Below are 23,039 nucleotides of genomic sequence, written 5' to 3'. Positions count from 1 at the left end.
AGGCCACAGATGACAGCCCCAGGGGCCGCATGCGACCCGCGGGCCGCGTGCTTGAGACACCTGATTTAGACACTTTGATACTTGAAATTTAGCTCTGGACGCCTCCTATTTCTCTAGATCATCCTTGAAATGTTTCTACACCTTGTTTGGAGTCCACCTGTGGTAAATTAATTTGATTGGACATGATTTGGAAAGACACACCCCTGTATATATGAGGTCCCACAGCTGACAATGCATATCAGAGCAAAAAAACAAGCCATTAGGAGGAAAGAACTGCCTGTAGACCTCAGAGACTGGGTTGTGTGGAGGCACAGATCTCGAGAAGGGTAAAAAAAAATAAAAATAAATTCTGCTGCGCTGAAAGTTCCCAAGAGCACAGTGGCCTCCATAATTCTTAGGCCCTGTTCACACTGAGTTTTTGGCGCGGTTTTTGCCTTGGAAACCGTGGCAAAAAACGGCCGAAATTGCCTCCTATTGTTTTCAATGGGAGGTAGAGGTGTTTTTTTTTTTTTTTTTTTCCCCGCGAGCAAAAAAAAACGCTTGCGGGGGAAAAAGCGACATGCCCTATCTTGAGGCGTTTTGCGCCTAAAAAACCCATTGAAATCAATGGGAGACGGAAATAAATGCGTTTTGGCGCACCTTTTTTTTTTCTTCAATTTGTGTTGTTGATGCATTTTTTGGCAAAAAATTCTCATGGTTATTGCCTCAGTCTGTTCAAGAAATATAGAAAAAAAACCACAAATAACGCGTGTGATGCAAAACCGCTTAAAAAAAAAACGGAGCTGATTTTTCCAGGCAGAATTTTCTGCCTGCAAAAAACTGGGACTCTTCCTAGAGCTGGCCGTCCACCAAACGAAGTAATCGGGGGGAGAAGGGCCTTGGTAAGAGATGTGACCAAGCACCCAATGGTCACTCTGGCTAAGCTACAAAGTTCCTGTATGCTGATGGGAGAAACATCCAGAAGGTCAACCATCACAAGCCCCGATTAGTGGAGTGGCCAGAAAGAAGCCTCTTCTCCGTAAAAGACACATGAAAGCCTGCCTGGAGTTTGCAAAAAAGCACCTAAAGGATTTTCCGACAGTGAGAAACAAGATTCTGTAGTATGATGAACCAAGACTGGACTTTTTGGCCTAAATTCTAAGCATCATGTCTGGAGGAAACCGGGCACTGCTCATCACCTGCCCAATACCATCCCCACAGTGTAGCATGGTGGTGGCAGCATCATGCTGTAGGGATGTTTTTCAGCGGCTAAGACAGAGACTGGTCGGGGTTGAGGGAAAGTTGAATGGAGCAAAGTACAGAGATATTCTTAATGTAAACCTGATCCAGAATGCTCTGGACCTAAGACTTGGCCGAAGGTTCACCTTCCAACAAGACAATAACCCAAAAGAGGCTCTGTCACCAGATTATAAGTGCTATCTCCTACATAGTGTGATCGGCGCTGTAATGTAGATAACAGCAGTGTTTTTTAGTTAGAAAACTATCAATTGTGACGGAGTTATGACCTATTTTAGATTTATGCTAATGACTTTCTTAATAGACAACTGTGCGTGTTTTTACCTTTTGACCAAGTGGGCGTTGTAAAGAGAAGTGTATGATGCTGACCAATCGGTGTCCTACACTTCTCTCCATTCATGTACTCAGAACATTGTGATCTTGCGAGATCACGATTAACTTTACTGTAGTGTCTTGAGTGAATAAACATTGCTTCCAGCCAGGACGCGATGTCTATTCTCAATCCCGACACTTCGGTAACGTTTGTGTGGAACTTAATGACCGCAAGCGTGATCTCGTGAGATCCCGCTGTGAATGACAGCACAGCGTGATCTCTATGTGCTGTGTGAGTAAGTCACACACACATGTTACCGAAGTGTCAGGATTGTAAATAGACATTGCGTCCTGGCTGGAAGCGATGTCTATACCAGAAATTCACCAAATTCAGGTTTGCAAACCTTGTAGCATCATACCCAAGAAGACTGGAGGTATCGCTGTCCATGCAATATTTTTAGTTTTTTCCTTTTCAATAAATTAGCAAAGATTACAAACATTCTGTTTTCACTTTGTCATTATGGGGTATTGAGTGTAGAATGATGGGGGAAAAACGTTTTCCTTTTTTTCTATTTTAGCACAAGGCCCCAACATAACAAAATGTGAGAAAAGTGAAAGTCTGAAGACTTTCCGAATGAACTGTACATAGTCTGTTTTCTACCCATAAACCACTGTGGCTTGGCTAGACACCTCTCCTCTGCCTGCTGGTGTTAATGATGCGGATGAGTCATGCCTCCCTGCAGAGAATTATGTACATACGCCCTCAGTGTCTTACCAGTGAAAAGCATTTAGGAATAATATTGCTTGATATTTATATTCCTCCTTTGTTGACTGCAGTTTATAAAACCTGTCTACCTCTTTAAAATAGATACGTCAAGCAGATTTGCATAACCACTGCAGAATATTCAGATTTTTTTTCCTGTATATACGTGACTATCATTTAATGGTCTGACCAATTGAGTGCATAATATTACCTTTTAATATTCCAGTTTACATATAGAATAAGACTTGAACAGCTTTGTGAATACACTGCTTTACTTCATGTACAGAACAAGTTATAGCCCATTCTCCTCCACAGCTGCATTCACAGTTCTCCTACTGGGTCAATGTCTGCAAATCACCAGGGCAAGTTTTGTGTGTTCTGGATAGTCTTTACATGAGCCATTGTACAATAATCATGCCAATGTATGAAAGAAACTCCCAGGAGTGCAGTGATTACATACCATTATATTCTACATACAGGGCAGTATAAACTGTTTCACTAGCACCAACAGAATTGTGAAGGCAAATTTGAACTAGGGTTGTCACGATACCAGAGTTTTGGACTTCGCAATACTACACAAAGTATCGGTATCGATTTTCGATACCAAAACGGTACTTTGCCAACAGTAATAATAAAAAAAAAAAGTTCAATTTTCTGATGTGAGGCACGTAGTGTGATGAATTTTGAATGTACCTCACGTTAATAGTAATGAACCCCATCATATTTCTCAGTCATAATGGACAACATTGGGTTAATGTTTGAGGTACATGATGGGGTTACCTCAAACATTAACCTTGTGCCTTACACTAATAATTGTATTTATTTTTTTTAGCGCACAAATCCTAAATGACGCAAAAAAATTGTTGTGCAGGTCATTACGCCCATGCCAAGACCAAATATGTGTATAATTTCTGCATTGAGACTAATTTTAATGTTTATTTAGAAAAATGCGTGTGTATTTATTTTATTTAACATTACTTTTATTTTTACGTGTTTTTTTTGTTTTTTGTTTTTTTTTAACTTTAATGTACTGGCATATGTCTATATGCCAGTACATTAGCCTGTGTACTGATAGTACAGAGACAGTTGTTAGGACATACCGAAGTATACCCTAACAACTGGAAATATGGTAAGACAGCCCTGGGGTCCTGACCCTGGGCTGTCTGCCCATATATGGTATGCCCCTCGATCACGTCACAGGAAAGCGTCACAAGGATTCCCTGTCACGCAATCCAAGGGACATCTCCCCCCTTCTCATTTACCCCTTGAACGCTGCGTTCAGCTTTGATCGCAGCATTCAGTGGAATAGTGGCAGAGATGAGAGGTTTCTCTGATCCCTGCCGTTCGAGCGGGGCCACGGCTGTGTAATACAACCGCTACCCTGCTCCTGGCAACAAGTGCGCACGGTCAGCATGAGGTTATGCAGGCACTGAAGACAGAACATGGGGGTGTTTTGCAGTGCGTCTGCCATGTTCTCGGTCTTCAGTGCCGCCACACATTAGTGCAGCGCTGGTCGAATCACATCATGCTAACGGCGCGCAATTGTCAGGACTCGTGAGCGGGGCAATGGTTGTATTACACAGCTGCAGCCCAGCTCTCCTACATTCATGTGTTACAATGCTAAGCTGTGCGGCTGCACAGCTTGGTATCGAAATATATGAAATAACGGTATCGAACCGTTTGAGGGTGCACAGTATCAAAACAGTATAGAAGTTTCGATGCATCGTGCATCCCTTATTTTAGCTATAACCCAGGAATAGTACAAGATAAAAATGTTTAAGCCGTTTTGTTTTTCTTTATATTTCAAGCCGATGCAAAAAACCCTTTCCAAAGCCACTTCCGGGACTTGTCTGTCTTAGAGCATCTGTTAGATGCTGTAAATTTAACAGTCTATGCTAGTGTTTGCCTACCGGGTTCCCAGCAAACCTGGGGTTCCTTGGGCCTTCATCAGGGTTCCTCAGAACACTGCATTAGCGGTCACTTTAGGGATTTGTGTACACGTGGCGTATCCACTAAATTCTACATGCGGAAAATATCATCTCCGAATACATGCGGAAATTAACCTGCAGTGTGGAATTGAGATCTGCAGCATTTTGCGGAATCCAGATGTTCATGGGGACCTCTTTAAAATCCACAAGCAATGATTTTGTTGCGGATTTACGAATCCACTGAAGTTCTGCAGGTGAACAATTTTCTAAAATCTGCAGTGTTCCGCAGCAAAAAAAATCTATTTCGCAGCACGATTTGGGGGGGCGTAGCATTTATATTGTGGTTTTCCGCATTGCAAAATCTGCAGCGTATTAGTGGACTTACCCTTTAGCTGGATTCAGACACCGGATTTTTCCGTAGGCTTTTCTCTAGTTCTTCAAAAACACTGGGAAAAAACACATGTACAAAATGTTATAGAAAAAAATAAGCCACCAAAAATGCATGTACAAAATGCTATTAAAAATACACTTGTAACGCATGTTTTGTTGTTTTAAATTGCGTGCAATGTTATTCTTCCCCTTTAAGCGGACAGAATTTGCAACAGGGGCTCCAAATGTGAATGCAGATGTGAACGAAGTCTTAGGCTGGGTTCACACGACCTATTTTCAGACGTAAACGAGGTGTATTATGCCTCGTTTTACGTCTGAAAATACGGCTCCAATACGTCGGCAAACATCTGCCCATTCATTTGAATGGGTTTGCCGACGTACCGTGCCGACGACCTGTCATTTACGCGTCGTCGTTTGACAGCTGTCAAACGACGACGCGTAAATTGACTGCCTCGGCAAAGAAGTGCAGGACACTTCTTTGCGACGTAATTTGAGCCGTTCTTCATTGAAGTCAATGAAGAGCAGCTCAAGATTACGGGCGTCAAAGACGCCTCGCATAATGCAAGGAGCTTTTACGTCTGAAACTACGCAGCTGTTTTCTCCTGAACAGTCTGTCTTTTCAGACGTAAAAGACAGTTCTCGTGTGCACATACCCTTACACTTGCTGTTGTTGGACTGCTACTTTGTAGCTGACCAGGGTTTGTTATTGATGTAACTCGTATGTTCTTTGAAAAACACACACACAAAAAAAACACATGTAAGGGCCTGTTCACATCAGCGTTGCCGTTATGTTGAGGGGTTCTGTCGGAGGTTTCCGTCAGGTTAACCTCTCGACGGAAAGGCAAACGGAAACCTTAGCTTCCGTTTCCCTCACCGTTGATCTCAATGGTGATGGAAACGTTGTCAATGGGTTCCATTGGTCACTGTTGTGACAGGGTTCCGTTGTTTTGACTGAACCAATAGCGCAGTAGACTGATGTGAACAGACACTAATCTGATTTCTTGCCATATTCCTAAAACATGCTGATAGGTTAATTATTTTGTTATGCAAATACCTTTAGTCTATATAAATTGGAAGGTTTTTTTTTTTGTTTTTTTTAATTATACGTGCCACTTAGGATACAGACTAATTTAATGTGATCTGTACGGTCAGTGCTAGTTATTATTCCCAAACCGCGTTAGTCTCAAAAGAACCATGCGGGACATGAACTTTTTTCAAAAATATAATCCAATATTTGATTACTTTAAAAAAATTGTTGAACATAACACAAATGCGTAAAAAATGTCATGAGCGACACACAGAAAGGAATAGATGCAAGACAGAGGTGGACTCCCTGCATACAGAATTGACCCCAAATAATAAGTATATGGTGAATACAACAGTCACAAGACTGAAAATACAAGTTAATGGATCTAGCCTGTTCTTCTGGGATGACCTAATAACACCCATAATGGGAATGATTGCATAAACAAAAAACCCAAATGAGAAGGTAATACTATAAAGACAAAGCATTCCTTGCGAAATGTGTGGTTCGGGGTAATGGACTACCGTGATACTTTCTCCTTGGCATTCGCTTCCAGCTTGGCCATTCATTTCATCGTATTACCTTCTCTTTTGGATTTTATTTTTTCATACTGTCCTTCTGGAATGACATAACAGCCATAATAGGAATTTTTGATACTGTTTTTTCATGTCAAAAACGTGTACATCAGAATGGTGGTGGAAACGTTGTTAGCCGTAGAGTAAAAACAAGATGTGAACTTGGCGTTAGGGCCTGTTCACATCGCCGTTCGCTTTCTGTTCAGGGGTTCAGTCGACTGCGCTATTCCGTCGGAAAAACGGAAAACTGCCGGAACGGTGACAAATGAAAACCATTAGCAGTGTTTCCGTCACCATTGATATCAATGGTGATGCAAACGAAAGCTGTGGTTTCCGTTGCAGGGTTCCACGACCGCAAACCTCCGACGGAGCCCCGAATGGAAAGCGAACGCTGATGTGAACTGGCCCTAACTTGTATTTTCAGTCATTTGTGACTGTTGTATTTACCAAGGTAATTAATAAATATTACATTTTATTTTTGCAAAAAGTTTGTGATCTGTAGTGTGTTGGTAATGTACAAGTAATATAAATAAAATAGTGTGTGAACAAAAAGAAGCTTACATTTGTGAACAAAGGCAAAACCTCCATATACCTCAATAAAAGTTTTCAGAAGTAGAAAGTGAATGTGTAATGTTCCTTTCTCTGTATTGCTTATTACACCTCGACAGCATTAATCTTTATTATCTGACTCTAGCATGAGACATCCCTTACTGAGCTCCTGCACAATAATAGGGCCCTGTTATACCAACAATTCCCTCGCCTGCTGTGTTCAGCGCACATTTTTCAGTCCTTTAATGTACAGTACAGAGCAAACATATGTTATTTTAAGACCTTACATTTCCATTTAAATCTTTAATCCTCTACAGCTCTTATAACCTATAAAAGTATTAAATTGCCCATTACCTAATGTGCCCTGATGTTCTATTTATCTATTTGTTTTTTCCACTGCGGTTCCCCTTCTTGCTATGGATGCTCATTACTTAAAAGGGCATTTATTCGCTGACTTGTAGCTCCGTGGTAAACACCGGAATTGCTTTTGCTTCATTTAAATGCAGACTGTGTCTGGGAGCATGGGAAGCAGCAGATAAGAGATCTATACTTAGCTCGTGTTTTGTTTTTTTCCATTATTATTACAGAGCAGTTTCATAGGATGGTTCCTAAAACTTGTATATGCTTTAGGGAATATGCCCTCTAGGTCTCTTTCACACGACAGTATTTTGGTCAGTATTCTGCATCAATATTTGGAAGCCAAAACCAAGCGGGCCAAAAACATGAGGTGCAATCTTTCCATTACACTTTTACTGTGAGGGTTCCACTCCTAGTTTTGGCCTCCAAATACTGGAGCAAAATACTAACAAAAATACTGCCGTGTAAAAGCAGCCTAACTGTTTTTCAAAGACACTTTCCAGTATGACCTTTTCTGTGCAATCCAGTGTTATCATGTGTCTGATTGCTGTCGTACTTTCTCTCGAAATTTCCATATGTGCATTTGAAAACTGTAAAATGGCTTGCATACGTAATTTGCCTGACTTACAGAAGTGGGAGCGAACAGTTTTAATGTTCATATTTTGGAAAGATATGCTCAATGGGCACGGGCGAAAAATGCGGCAAACGGGCGTGCAGGCAGATGAAAATCTGCCTCAAAATTCTCTACAGAATTTTCAGCCTTCAAAAAACTGAACATACCCTAAGGGTATGTTCACACGCTTAAAAAAAAAAACGGCTGAAAATACGGAGCTGTTTTCAAGGGAAAACAGCCCCTGATTTTCAGACGTTTCGTGAGCAACTCGCGTTTTTGGTGGCGTTTTTTGTGGCATTTTTTACTGCCACTTTTGGAGCTGTTTTCATTGGAGTCTATGAGAAAACGGCTCCAAAAACGTCCCAAGAAGTGTCCTGCGCTTCTTTTGACGAGGCTGTAATTTTACAAGCCGTCTTTTGACAGCGACGCGTAAAATGACAGGTCACCGGCACAGTACATCGGCAAACCCATTGAAAGTAATGGGCAGATGTTTGCCAACGTATTGAAGCCGTTTTTTCAGACGTAATTCGAGGCGTAAAACGCCTCCATTACGTCTGAAAATAGGTAGTGTGAACCCAGCCTTAATGTGCTTGTTAATGCTGTTTTATTGTCCATAGAAACCATCTCCCGTAAAAAATATAATACATTTGGTTATGGTCTTCAACATGATTTGTTGTAGGGTTGCACGATGCATCGAAACTTCGATGCCGTGCACCCTCAAACGGTTCAATACCATTATTTCATGTGTTTCGATACTAAACTGTGCGGCCGCACAGCTTCAGTATAGTAACACATGAATGTAGTCAGAGCGGGGCTGCGGCTGTGTAATACAGCCATTGCCCCTCTCCTGAGTCCTGACAACAAGTTTGCACGCGCAGTTAGTGTGATGTGATGCGAATAGTGCTGCACTAATGATTGCTGGCACGGAAGACAGAACGTGCCGGGCGTACTACAAAACACCCCCATGTTCTGTCTTCAGTGTCTGCGACGCCACTCATTAGTGCAGCGCCAGCCGCATCACCTCATTCTGACCATGTGCGCGCACTTGTTGTCAGGAGTGGGGCTATGGCTGTATTACACAGCTACAACCCAGCTCTAACGGTGGAGGGGGACATACTATAAATGGGCAGACAGCCCAGGGTCCATTGAAGGACACCAGGGCTGTCTGACCATATTTCCTGTTAGGTCATACTTGGGTATGTCCTAACAATTGCCTGTGTACTATCGGTGCACAGGCTAATGTACTGGCATATAGATATTAAAAAAAAAGTAATGGTAAATTTTAAAAAAAATACACTTTTTGCAATAAACATTAACCCCTTCCCGACATTTGACGTACATGTACGTCATGGAAAGTACTGACTTCCCGCATCTTGCCGTACATGTACGTCAAACGTTTGGCACCGGCTCAGAAGCTGAGCCGGTCCCATCATCACCGGATCTCAGCTGTATCTTACAGCTGACATCCGACTGTAACGGCGGGGACCGAAATTAGCTTCGATCCCCGCCATTAACCCCTTAAGTGCAGCGCTCAAACGCGATCGCTGCACTTAAGGTGTTTGCAGCTCATCGGAACCCCAGTAATGAAATTGCCGGGGTTCCGGTGGCTGCAATGGCAACCGGAGGCCTAATACTGGCCTCCCGGTCTGCCTAGCACCGAAGCCGGTCAAGATCCGCCCGGCGGCGGAGCCTGATCGGCTTCCGTAGCTGCCGGCAAGATGGCGCCGGGTCAGGTGCTGATCCGGCGTCATCAGCGGTGGAAGTCAGCTGTACTGTACAGCTGACATCCACCTGTAACGGCAGGAACCGGAGCTAGCTCCGATCCCTGCCATTAACCCCTTCGATGCAGCAATCGAAAGCGATTGCTGCATCGTAGCGGTTACAAGCAGATCGCCAGCCCTGACAGGCAATCGGGACTGGCGACTGCTGTTATGGCAACAGGAGACACAATGGTCTCCTGCTCTGCCATTACGGAAGCCGATTTAGGCCCCGCCGGGAGGCGAAGCCTAAACGGCTTGCTGTCAGTGAATGACTGACAGATCTAATACATTGCACTACATAGGTAGTGCAATGTATTAGAAAAAAAAAAATCTGACCGTTGGACCTTCAAGTCCCCTAGTGGGACTTGAGAAAAAGTGTAAAAAAAGTATAAAAAAAGTGTAAAAAAAAGTGCAAAAAATAAAAGTTTGAAAACAATAAAAGTTTCAAGTAATCAAATAACACACAATCCCCCTTTTACTCTTATCAAGTCCTTTATTATTGAAAAATAATAATAAACCATATGTATTTGGTATCGCCACGACCGTAACGACCGGAGGTATCAAAATATTATATTATTTATTGCACGCGGTGAACAGCGTAAAAAAAACCCGTAAAAAACGTTACCAGAGTTTCTGTTTTTTAGTCACTTTGCCCTACAAATATTACAATAAAAAGTGATCAAAAAGTCGCACGTATCCAAAAATGGTACCTATAAAAACTATAGCTCGTCCCGCAAAAAACAAGCCCTCATACAACTCCGTCGACAAAAAAATTAAAACGTTATGGTTCTCACAACTTGGCGACAGAAAAAATACATTCTTTTTACAAAAGTAATTTTATTGTGCAAAAAGTTGTAAAACATAAAAAAGTTCTATAAATGAGGTATCGCCGGAATCGTACTGACCCGCAGAATAAAGGTAACATGTAGTTTATAATGCGTGGTGAACTCTGTATAAAAAAAAACCAAAAAAAGCTGTGCCAGAATTGCGTTTTTTGGTTTACCTGGCATCCCAAAAAATAGGATAAAAGGTGATCAAAAAGTCACATGTACCCCAAAATGGTACCAATAATAACTACAGCTCGTCCCGCAACAAACCAGCCCTCATACCGCTACGTCTATGAAAAATAAAATTAGTTATGGCTCCAATAAGTCAGGAAATAAAAAAATATGCAGTTGTGCCCGAGGAGAACATTTCTTCTGTTTCAAGAGGCGATTTATCAAGGACCTAAAATTAGGGAACCAGGAAGGGAGGGCCCAATCATATCCGATGGAAGCGACGGTGCCCGTATTATACCAGGATAATACTTTCCCAGCAAAATTCCCCAAACTACAAAGGCGCGGAGTGTGGACCAAAAGGGGGATAAGAAATGACACCATTTATCAGTGCGACACCGGCCTGTGCAGAAAGGATTGCTTCACAGCGTAACACACATCTATGGATTATTTTTATTTTTTTATACCACCTGACTATGCCCCTTATATACTCCGCCCCGCTTACATGTACCCCCACATTATAAAACACCAGCAATACTCAAACAAATATAGTACCAAGCAAAATCCGCTCTCCAAAAGCCAAATGGTGCTCCCTCGGCCCTGAACCCTACAGCGTGCCCAAACAGCAGTTTCCTTCAACATATATGGCACCGTCATACCCGTGAGAACCCTTTTAACAATTTTTGTGGTGTGTGTCTCCAGCGTCATAAGCTGGGCATGACATATTTGCCACTGAATGGCATATCTAGGGAAAAATATAAATTTTTAATTTGCACCATCCGCAGCGCATTCATTTATGGAAAAGACCTGTGGGGTGAAAATGCTCACTACACCCCTTAATAAATGCCTTGAGGGGTGCAGTTCCATAATGGGGTCACTTATCAGGGGTTTCTTTTTATTATTTCACATCTGAGCCTCTGCAGTTGTGAACCAATACTTTGTAAATCGCCAAATTAGGCCTCCACTCCGCATGGTACTCTTCACTTCTGAGCCCTGTCATATGTCCAGACAAAAGATTAGGGCCACATGTAGGGTGTTTCTAAAACCGGGAAACACCGCATAATAATTAGAGAGCTGTCTTGTTATGGTGGCACAAGCCGGGCACCACATATTGGCATATCTATGGAAAAAAATCCCATTTTCACTCTGCAACATTGAGCGCACACTAATTTCTACAAAACACCTGCAGGGTTAAAATGCTTACTACACCCCTTGGTAAATGCATTGAGGGGTGTAGTTTACAAAATGGGGTCACTTCTGGGGGGTTTCCACTGTTTTGGGCCCACAGGTGCCCAGAAACCAATCCAGCAACATCTGCACTCCAAATGGCGGTTCTTCCCTTCTGAGCCCTGCCGTTTGCCCAAACAGCAGTTTATGACCACATATGGGGTATTGCCGTACTCGGGAGAAATAGCTTTACAAATGTTGGGTTCTTTTTTTCCTTTATTTGTTGAGAAAATGAAAAAATTTGCGCTAAAGCTACGTCTTATTGAAGAAAAAGGACTGTTTTTATTTTCACTGCCTAATTCTAATAAATTCTATGAAACATCTGTGGGGTCAAAATGCTCACTACACCCCTAGATGCATTCTTCAAGAGGTGTAGTTTCCTAAATGGAGTCCCTTTTTGGGCGTTTTCATTGTTTTGTCCCCTCAGGGGCTTTGCAAATGTGACCTGGCCTCCGCAAATCATTCCTGCTAAATGTGATCTCAAAAAGTCAAATAGTGCTCTTTCCCTTCTAAGCCCTGCCGTGTGTCCAAACAGCCGTTTATTACCACATGTGGGGTATTGTTTTACTCGGGAGAAATTGCTTTACAAATTTTGTGGTGCTTTTTCTCCTTTAGTCCTTCTGGAAATGAGAAAAAATTAGCTAAACCTACATTTTCTTTGAAAAAATGTAGATTATTATTTTCAGGGCCTACTTCCAATAATTTCTGCAAAAAAACTGTGGTGTCAAATCGCTCACTATACCCCTAGATAATTTCCTCAATGGGTGTTGTTTCCAAAATGGGGTCACTTGTGGGGGGTTTCCACTGTTTTGTCCCCTCAGGGGCTTTGTAAATGTAACATGGCCTCCGCAAACCATTCCTGCTAAATTTGAGTTCCAAAAGCCAAATGGCGCTCTTTCCCTTCTCAGCCTCGCCGTGTGTCCAAACAGCCGTTTATTACCACATGTGGGGTACTGTTTTACTCGGGAGAAATTTCTTTACAAATTTTATGGTGATTTTTCTCCTTTAGTCCTTGTGGAAATGAAAAAAAATTAGCTAAACCTACATTTTATTTGAAAAAATGTAGATTTTCATTTTCACAGCCTACTTGCAAAAATTTCTGCAAAAAACCTGTGGGGTCAAAATGCTCACTATACCCCTAGATAATTTCCTCAAGGGGTATAGTTTCCAAAATGGGGTCACTTGTTTGGGGTTTTCACTGTTTTGTCCCCTCAGGGGCTTTGTAAATGTGACATGGCCTCCGCAAACCATTCCTGCTAAATGTGAACTCCAAAAGCCAAATGGCGCTCTTTCCCTTCTCAGCCACGCCGTGTCTCCAAACAACCGTTTATTACCACATGTGAGGTATTGTTTTACTCGGGAGAAATTGCTTTACAAATTTTGCGGTGCTTTTTCTCCTTTAGTCCTTGTGGAAATGAGAAAAAAAATCGCTAAACCTACATTTTCTTTGAAGAAATGTTGATTTTAATTTTCACGGCCTACTTCCAATAATTTCTGTAAAAAACCTGTGCGGTGAAAATGCTCACTATACCCCTAGATAATTTCCTTGAGGTGTCTAGTTTCCCAGATGGGGTCACTTTTGGGGGATTTTGACTGTTTTGGCACCGCAAGAGCCCTTCAAACCTGACATGGTGCCTAAAATATATTCTAACAAAAATAAGGCCCCAAAATCCACTAGGTGCTCCTTTGCTTCTGAGGCCGGTGTTTCAGTCCAGTAGCACGCTACGGCCACATGTGGGATATTTCCTAAAACTGCAAAAACTGGGCAACAAATATTGAGTTGCATTTCTCTGGTAAAACCTTCTGTGTTATTAAAAAAATTGTATTAAAAATGTATTTCTGCAGAAAAATATGAAATTTGTAAATTTCACCTCTACTTTGCTTTAATTCCTGTGAAATGTTTAAAGGGTTAAGACATTTTCTAAATGCTGTTTTGAATACTTTGAGGGGTGAAGTTTTTAAAATGGGGTGACTTTTTTGGGGTTTCTAATATATAAGGCCCTCAAAACCACTTCACAACTGAACTGGCCCCTGTAAAAATAGCCTTTTGAAATTTTCTTGAAAATGTGAGAAATTGCTGCTAAAGTTCTAAGCCTTGTGAGGTCATAGAAAAATAAAAGGATGTTCAAAAAACGATGCCAATCTAAAGTAGACATATGGGGGATGTTAATTAGCAACAATTTTGTGTATTATAACTGCCTGTCTTACAAGCAGATACATTTAAATTGAGAAAAATGCTAATTTTTGCAATTTTTCGCTACATTTTGGTGTTTTTCACAATTAAATACTGAACATATCGAGCAAATTTTGCCAGTAACATAAAGTCCAATGTGTCACGAGAAAACAATCTCAGAATCGCTTGGATAGGTGAAAGCATTCCGGAGTTATTACCACATAAAGTGACACATGTCAGATTTGAAAAATGAGGCTCTGTCAGGAAGGTCAAAAGTGGCTAAAGAGGGAAGGGGTTAAAATAAGTACATAAACGATACATATATTCGGTATCGTCGTGACAGTAATAACAAATTTATAGCATCATTTGTGATAACGCTGTTATAAAATAAAATAACTGCTTTCTTCAACTTATTAATGTGAGGCACGAAGTATTATGAACCTCCATGTGCCTCACATTAATGGTAATTAACCCAAGCATGTACCTCACTCATTAACCCAATGTTGTCCATTATGACTGAGAAACATGATTGGGTTAATTACTATTAATGTGAGGCACATGGAGGTTCAAAATTCATCACACCACGTGCCTCACATCAGAAAAAGGAAGAACTTTTTTATTATTTTTGGCAAAGTATCGTTTTGGTATAGAGTATCGCAATACTACACGAAGTATCGGTATCTAAGTCTAAATTCTGGTATCGGAACAACCCTAATTTTCTGCATGAAAAGAGTTAATAGATGTTGCATTGTTTGCTATAATATGGTAGTATGCTTGATTTTTATTTCTTCTAAACTATGCTTCTCCAATGTACTGTACTGTATTTCAAATTTGCTGTAATCTATAGATTTACAATTTACAGTACAATACATGTGGATCGTTTTCAAGCCCTATCCACATGTAGTTAAAGAATTAGTGTGGAATTATTTTACGGATTTCACCCTTTAGGCTGTGTTTACACAGAGTTTTTTTGCAGGAGGAAAATTCCTCCTGCAAAAACTGCTCCAGACGGTTTTTGCACAGTGGTTTGACAAAAACTCGTCAAAACACTCGTCGAGGCGTTTTTTTCCTCTTTCTGACTGATTGAAATGGGATTTTGGAGGCAGAAACTCGTGGTAAAAAAAACTCGTCCAACTCCCATTGAAATCAATGGGAGGCATTTTCGGGCGGTTTTTGAGGAGTTTTGCGGCGCGGTTTCTGCGTCAAAAAACTGTGTGTGAGAACAGGGCCTTACAATGCAATGTCAAAAACCTCTGCCACGTCTGAACCCTCTCTTAGGGTACCCACTCACATAGCAAATTTGTTGAAAAGGTGAAATCCGCTGTGAACCGTCGCAACAAAATGAGCTTGCTGCAGATTTGAAAATCCAGATTCCCGTGCGGGAAAATGTTCAGACTGCATGTGGATTAGGCTGGGTTCACATGAGCACATTAACGTCCGTAATGGACGGACGTATTTCGGCCGGAAGTCCCGGACCGAACTCAGTGCAGGGAGCCGGGCTCCTAGCATCATAGTTATGTACGACGCTAGGAGTCCCTGCCTCTCCGTGGAACTACTGTCCCGTACTGTAAACATGATTACAATACGGGACAGTTGTCCTGCAGAGAGGCAGGGATTCCTAGCATCGTACATAACTATGATGCTAGGAGCCCGGCTCCCTGCACTGAGTTCGGTCCGGGACTTCCAGCCGAAATACGTTCCGTCCATTACGGACGTTAATGTGCTCGTGTGAACCCAGCCTAAGGGTTTTTCAAATCTCAGACACATGGCTGGTACTGAAATTTGCTGCAGATCTTCCGTGTGGAGCTTGCCCTATGATAAATTTCCACTTGCTGTTCTTTTATGTGCCTAACGTTGTAAATGTAGTATTTATTTATTTTTTATATATTTATTTTATTTATTTTTTTGCATTGTACTTAATTTTTATAAAGTAGCATCAAGCCCTGTCTATATTGAAGTTGAAAATAACTCCAAGTCTCCTATTTCCCTCTTTTACACAGAACATTGTGGCTGTGGGCGCTGGCTTTTGTGATGGTCTCAAGTGTGGCGATAACACGAAAGCTGCCGTTATCCGTCTCGGACTCATGGAAATGATTGCGTTTGCCAAGATCTTCTGTAAAGGTCAAGTTTCCACCGCTACGTTTTTGGAGAGCTGTGGAGTTGCCGATCTCATTACCACTTGCTATGGAGGGCGTAATAGAAAAGTGGCCGAGGCTTTTGTGAACACTGGCAAGGTATTGAATAAATAGTGTCTTTTAGCCTGCTTTAAACTTGTACTGTGGAGTTGAACAGACACATGAACAGATATTTTAAAAAAAACAAAAAACTATATAGTGCATCGAAAGCAGAAACCGAACAATTACATGTGGTGTGAAGAGGAGAACCTGGGTTATTTAAAGAAATAGATTACCCAGTACAGTTAGTAGTTGGGATTGGAAGGCTAAGGGATGGCATATATTTCAGTCTCCTGCTTCATGCTACTCTTTGAAATGGGCTGCATGTATGTTGAGGTGGTTTTATTGAGCCCTCTTGGACTTTTCATGAGCAACATCTTTCATGCTTGCGCTGTTTCATTTTGAACTTTTGAGGTTCCACAGACCCACACGTGATCTCTACACAACACTCGTACATGTATTTAATTATAGAACTTTTGTTGCAATCTTAGAAAATTGAATTCGATTTTGAACATAAGTGATTTTTAGTTATTCATTATTTTTTTTTTTATACCTTTTTTTTGTAGTTTTATTTTTTATTTATTTTTTTGTTTCTTTGAAGTTGCATTTCCTTTGTGTCCCAAGGCTTTATTCAGCTCGAGGGTTCAGGAACAATACAAAAACTGTACTTGGAGTCACGGTTTGATATGATTTTACAGCCAGTGTTGAGTGGTTAAAATGACTGCTGTCGCTATTTCGCATCAAGGGGCTTCTTTTCAGTCCTAAAGGCATAATTTGAAGCCATATTAACTTTTACCATAGTTCACAAATGCGTACAAGCACTGTAATAGCTTGTTTTTTAGTAAAGACTTCTGAATATTGCCTCTAAGCCCACCTACGCTCTATGTTGGTAAACCCACAGCTTGCCTTGTATAATCACTTTGCATATCTCTGCATGTGTTACTAGACTTTCAAGTACAGAGGAGATTCGTTTCATCTGTGCTGAAGCTGCATTTTCTCCCTGTGATCATGCATTTCTGTTAGGTTGATTCTTATCAAAGCTTTCCAGCTGTGAAACTAGTTGAAAAACGGTAACGCACCGCACCTCCCGTATCACAAAACAAATATTTTTATACTTTTTTTTAAGTGAGGTTTGCCATTCTGTAACCTGCAGGATTTGATGAACCTGCAATAAGTACTTTACTGAATTGACACGAATTGTGTTCTTGTGCTGTAGAGTATAGAAGAACTTGAAAAGGAGATGCTGAATGGACAGAAGCTGCAAGGACCTCAGACCTCTGCAGAAGTGTACCGTATCCTGCAGCAGAAAGGAATAGTAGACAAGTAAGTGACAGCCTTGCTAAATTCGCCAGTGAATTAGAGCAGTAATTAATGAAGCTGCAAGACTACTAGGGAATAACAAATAGCAATTTCCCAATATACCCTTATCTCTATCTATAAGCAGGCACAATGGTTTAACTTTACAAGGATGCAAGAAATTAAAATTTGCCATTGCCCTGGCATACTTCTCAGGACCAACCTCTGTGCCAGAAATAGAATTTCTGGCGGACTGAACGCATGCATGCATTACGTGGACAGCCATTTGTTTGAATGACTGCCATGTAATTCTACATTTTCCCTGCAGCGGGGCTATGTGGCTTGAAGCGCACCCATCTACATGCATGTATGTGCAAAGCAAGCGGTAGCTCCATCATTAGACCTACAAGCAGTGTTCCCTATAAGGTGCGCGGCTGCGCACCTTCCACGGTCCCCCCGCTCATTAACTTTTAAAGCCCGCACACTGTCACGTTCGGCAGTCTGATGCAGTGGCATCGCTAGCACAAGAGGGGGCACCAATGCTAGTGACGGCCACATTCACTTGTATCTGTGTCCTCAGGTCGCAGATACAAACTAATACTATAGGCTGCAGGCTACGTTAGGCCTGCAGCCTATAAGGTGCTGGGAAGACTCCCTGCGCAGGCCAGCGTGATGTCACTGCATCACGCTGGCCTGCGCACGTGTCCCGCTCGCAATGCAGTGCAGCGCTCTGTCGGTCGCGAGAACGGGGCAAGCTAAGTACAACTTATTTCTTTTTTTGGGGGGGATGCTATGTAGCACTATATATGAGATGGAGGCTGTGTGGCATTATATACAGGGGGTCTGTGTGTGGCGTCATCTACAGGGGGTCTGTGTGTGGCGCCATCTACAGGGGGTCTGTGTGTGCCGCCATCTACAGGGACAGTGGTGTAATGAGGGATTCTTTCCTTGATGCCTATAATTGGTGTTTATAACTGCCTATTTTACTGGTTCTTGTAATATTATAGTATTTTAAAAAAGTTAATCTAAAACTAATTTAAAATTAAGTTTTCTTATTTAGTACACTATATTAGCATTTACTGGGGGTATTACATTTAGTCATCAGATCGCCCACCATTGATGGAGACTTGCCCTGCTCCGCTGAGGAGCTGCCAAGACTTAGAGGGAACAATGGCCACGAGGCTGTGTTTGACATCCGCTATAATAGCTGGAATCTGAGTGCTAACTCTGCCTCGATCACTGAGTTCTAACACTGTCAAACACGCTAGCCCACTGTGAACCCCTACATCACTAAGATTCACATTTATATAATGGCAGTCCTAGGAGGATCCAAAGGCTGTACTTGGATAATACCTCAGGGCATACTTAAAGAGGCTCTGTCACCACATTATAAGTGGCCTATATTGTACATGATGTGATCGGCGCTGTAATGTAGATTACAGCAGTGTTTTTTTATTTAGAAAAACTATCACTTTTGACGGAGTTATGACCTATATTAGCTTTATGCTAACGAGTTTCTCAATGGACAACTGGGCGTGTTTTACTTTAGACCAAGTGGGCGTTGTACAGAGGAGTGTATGACGCTGACCAATCAGTGACCAATCAGCGTCATACACTTCTCTCCATTAATTTACACTGCAGATAGCGATATAGCTATATTGCTATGTGCAGCCACATAAACACACTATAACATTACTGCAGTGTCCTAACAATGAATATAAATTACATCCAGCCAGGACGTAATGTGTATTCAGAATCGTGACCATTTCTGTAGCGTCTCTGTGAGACTACAGCACAGCGAGATCTCTCTGTAAATGACAGTTTACAGCGTAATCTCGCGAGACTACGCCTGCTATGCTGTAACTCAGAAGTGGTCAGGATTCTGAATACACATCACGACCTGGCTGGAGGTAATGTATATTCATTGTCAGGACACTGCAGTAATGTTAGTGTGTTTATGTGGCTGCACATAGCGATATAGCTATGTGCTGTGTAAATAAATGGAGAGAAGTGTATGACGCTGATTGGTCACTGATTGGTCAGCGTCATACCTCTGTACAACGCCCACTTGGTCAAAAAGTAAAACGCCCAGTTGTCCATTGAGAAACTCATTAGCATAAAGCTAATATAGGTCATAACTCCGTCAAAAATGATTGTTTTTCTAAATAAAAAACACTGCTGTGATCTACATTACAGCGCATATCACATCATGTACAATATAGGCCACTTATAATGTGGTGACAGAGCCTCTTTAAGATGTAACCTAACACACATACATGTACCTATTGTGCACTGACATAGATAAGCCAGTATATTCTAGTTGAAAAATAACAGTGTTTCCCTATGAGATTTTTTTTTTATTGCGGGTGACCTTGTGACCAACCCCAAAAAATCAGATGTGGTTGGGTTTTTTTTATTTTCTTTTTTCAATGGTCAGAAGATTTGCTGCAATTTTTTTATTTTAATAGGGGAGCATTGAAGTCGCGCTTGATTGACAGTGATACTGCGACTATCAGGCAGCTGTATTTTCCCATGAAGTCATAGTCTTGCTGGGCTCTTTATGTATTCTCCGAATTCAGCTTCAATTCTATATTATTATGATTTATTATTAGGATTCACCTTTGCCTTCACTATTCCTGCAGAGGGGCTGCATTGCCCAGAAATACATAACTATGTGCATTTCCGGTTCATTCAGCATCATTGCACGGTTATATATTACAACAAAGTCACAAAATGAATATAACGTGTTTTTTTAATATACTCTATTTTCTTGAATCCTAGATTTCCTCTCTTTACTGCTGTGTATCGCATTTGCTATGAAGGCAAACCTGTGGAAGAAGTTATTTCCTGCCTGCAGAGCCATCCTGAGCATATTTAGCATTTTCTTTTTTGTTTTATGGTATTTTATGCTGCAAAATTCTGGAGCCCAGTCTCCAGTAACGCACAAAAGTATGAATGTATAAAATCTGTTAATTATAGAATCATTGTGACATCTTGGCGCTGAAGTGCGTTTTTTTGCACAGATCATGAAAAATAAATGTCTGTAAAGGTTTGTTCACATATGGTATATTTACACTGCAGAAAGTTTCGGCTTACACATCTGAATAGTTTGTAAGGATATGTTCAGAGCGCAGATTTGTTACAGAAATGTGTATGACCGCCCCATTCATCTGAATGGAGTTTGCAGAAATCCATGGACATGCTGCAGAATCCACCCATTCAGATATATGGAACTGATTTTTAGTAACAGAAATCCCTGAAACAAATCTGACACGTGAGAATACCCTAAATATCCAATGCTTATGCTGCAGAAACTACCCCATTCAGATGAATGGTAAGGGCGAGTCCACGCATACCTTCTGTTGCAACAGAGCTACAATGTGTGACCCCACCCTAAGGACTTCTGCCATATATTTTCTGCAATGAATCTACCACGTGTGCACATAACCTTAAAGAAATCATTAATTTAGGTTATTACAGTGGCGGATTAAGTAGACGATAGGCCCTGGGCCGTTCCACACACTTCGGCCCCCCTTCCCCACCGCTGCGCTACAGTGTCTATAGTGAACACCACCTTTCTGCGCAAGCATTGACAAATGGGTGTTACGATTCCCCTTGTCAAAGGGCTGTGTCCCTACATAATGACAGTCTCCAACCATCGCTGACTGTATCACACTGTGTTGGGACACATCCTCTTGACAATGGGAATGGTAACACACATTTGTCTATCAGTCCTGGGTACGCAAAGACTTTACGTGGAATACAAGGATTTCCTACAACAGACATGTCAAGAGAGGTGACAGCTCCTATATAGTAACTTACAAGTGATGTCTTCTCTGATGGGAGTCGTTCTTTTCTTTTCTTCTCCATCTGACACAGACTGTTATGGTGACTTCTCCTGATGAATGCAGAGTTTCCTGATGAGACATCTTTGCTCCTCGCTTCTGCAGCCATTTCTAGCCTCTATAGAAACAATAAAATTCAGACGAAGTCACAGGCCTATACATTACAGGGGTTGTCTGGGCACCGACCGGTATTTCATACTGATGACCTATTCACGTCCCAAGTCAACAATAAATTTGGACTCAAGAATACATACAGACCCCAGACCTTCTAAACTATTGCAGTCCTCAGACCTGAGCCCCCTCAACAAATACAGAACCCAGAGTAAGCACCCTAAATAAATACAGACCCCCAGATCTGACCCCCAAAACTAGTGACTCCCTAAGGCCCCATGCACACGACCGTGCCCATAATCCGGGTCCGTGATTACGGGCTCGGCTGGCCGCAGACAGTTATCCGAATTTGCGTGCCGTGCTCCCGTTATAAAGTGTGAGAGCACGGTACGTAAAATAAAAAAATGGGACATGTCCTATTTTTTATGGAAGCTTTCTACGGCCTGGGCACCTTCCATAAATATGTGGGTAGGTGTAAGTGGGCCATATAAATTAATTGATCCGTAATTGCGGACCAAAATTACGGTCATGTGCATGGGGCCTTTAGCTAATGCACACCCCCAGACCAGACCCACTTAATACAGACCCCTTAAATGAATCCATCTCCCTCATACTCCCATAACAGATCAGTCTTCTCAGCTGGAGTCTTGCTGCTGTACTAGGACCTATGTTATGTGCAGTTTTCTAAACCGGAATAAGAACTGCAAACATGAGGTCATATGACTTTGTCTGCAGGTCCTTTTCCAGCACATACACACTGCAGTTCTGTCACGGTTTTTGCCACGATTCGCGGCAAATAATGCAACAAAACTGCAGTGTACTTTGGGCGGCCCTGAGCTTCCTGGGCGGCTGCCTAAAACGCTCCTATTATTATCCACCATTGGGTCATTAGCAACACATTCAAGCAGGAATCCAATTATTTTAGGGCACATGTATGATGTATAACATTGCTGTAGACGGAAACTCCTCATTCTTATTATCTATAAAATATTATATACTGTAACTGCTTGTTCTCTCCATAAAATATACAGAAGTTATATATATTTTTTTCTCTTACAATGATGGTGGTTACATTGTGTTATTGTGGTTTATCGCTTTACTCATTTGCTCTTGAACAAAGCAAATATTCTTAGCAGCTATTATATTGGTTTGGTTATAAGCAATACTTTATTCCTGTAACACAGGTGTTATAATATTTTTGATAGCAGATCTTATTGTACTTTTTAGTTAAATATAGAAATTTGTTCATATTCCAAGATAAAATTTTCTAAGGGAGAATATTTTAGGTTTGTGCATCTTTTAACGTGTACTGTATTCTGTAAAACTTTTAGTATTAATGCATATTTTACAAGGAGTTCTTGTTTGTTACAACCTTATGACTTTCCTGTACTTTATGGGAGAATGTTCCATTCCTTGACCTATACTGTGCGACATGGTGATTTTGCACTACTATTAAAACATATGAAAGAAATTGTGTTTCTTTTTGTGTGATTTAGGTTCAACCTGCAGTCTATGTTGCTTTCCCAACCTTGCCGCTGCAGCCAGTTTTGACCTTTTGATTCAAAGATTTTGTCGTGACATATTTTACTTTTGTTAGTGGTAACATTTGGTCGATACAGTCAAGTGTTTATTTGCGGAATCCACCAAAATGTATAGAAAATTAGTAAAAACAAAATGTACCTTTTTTCTAAATTTTAATTCATCTTCTTGT

At 41.3% G+C, this 23,039-nt stretch overlaps 1 protein-coding gene across 1 annotated transcript in view; it reads left to right on the top strand.

The window, feature by feature from the left end:
- GPD1L (glycerol-3-phosphate dehydrogenase 1 like) overlaps window positions 1-22,799 on the top strand; it is a 53,422-nt gene extending 30,623 nt beyond the window's left edge. Inside the window, exons 6-8 of the mRNA XM_075827169.1 lie at window positions 15,903-16,136; window positions 17,293-17,399; window positions 20,154-22,799. Of these exons, the coding sequence (XP_075683284.1) occupies window positions 15,903-16,136; window positions 17,293-17,399; window positions 20,154-20,250 (438 nt within the window). The 3' untranslated portion in view covers window positions 20,251-22,799. The remainder of the gene's footprint in view (window positions 1-15,902; window positions 16,137-17,292; window positions 17,400-20,153) is intronic.
- Window positions 22,800-23,039: the final 240 nt, after the last annotated feature.

This window comes from Rhinoderma darwinii, chromosome 5 (assembly GCF_050947455.1).
Source record: "Rhinoderma darwinii isolate aRhiDar2 chromosome 5, aRhiDar2.hap1, whole genome shotgun sequence".
Classification (NCBI taxonomy): Eukaryota; Metazoa; Chordata; class Amphibia; order Anura; family Rhinodermatidae; genus Rhinoderma; species Rhinoderma darwinii.
The sequence above is the reverse complement of the archived record's forward strand: the minus strand, read 5'-3'. Positions and strand labels throughout refer to the sequence as shown.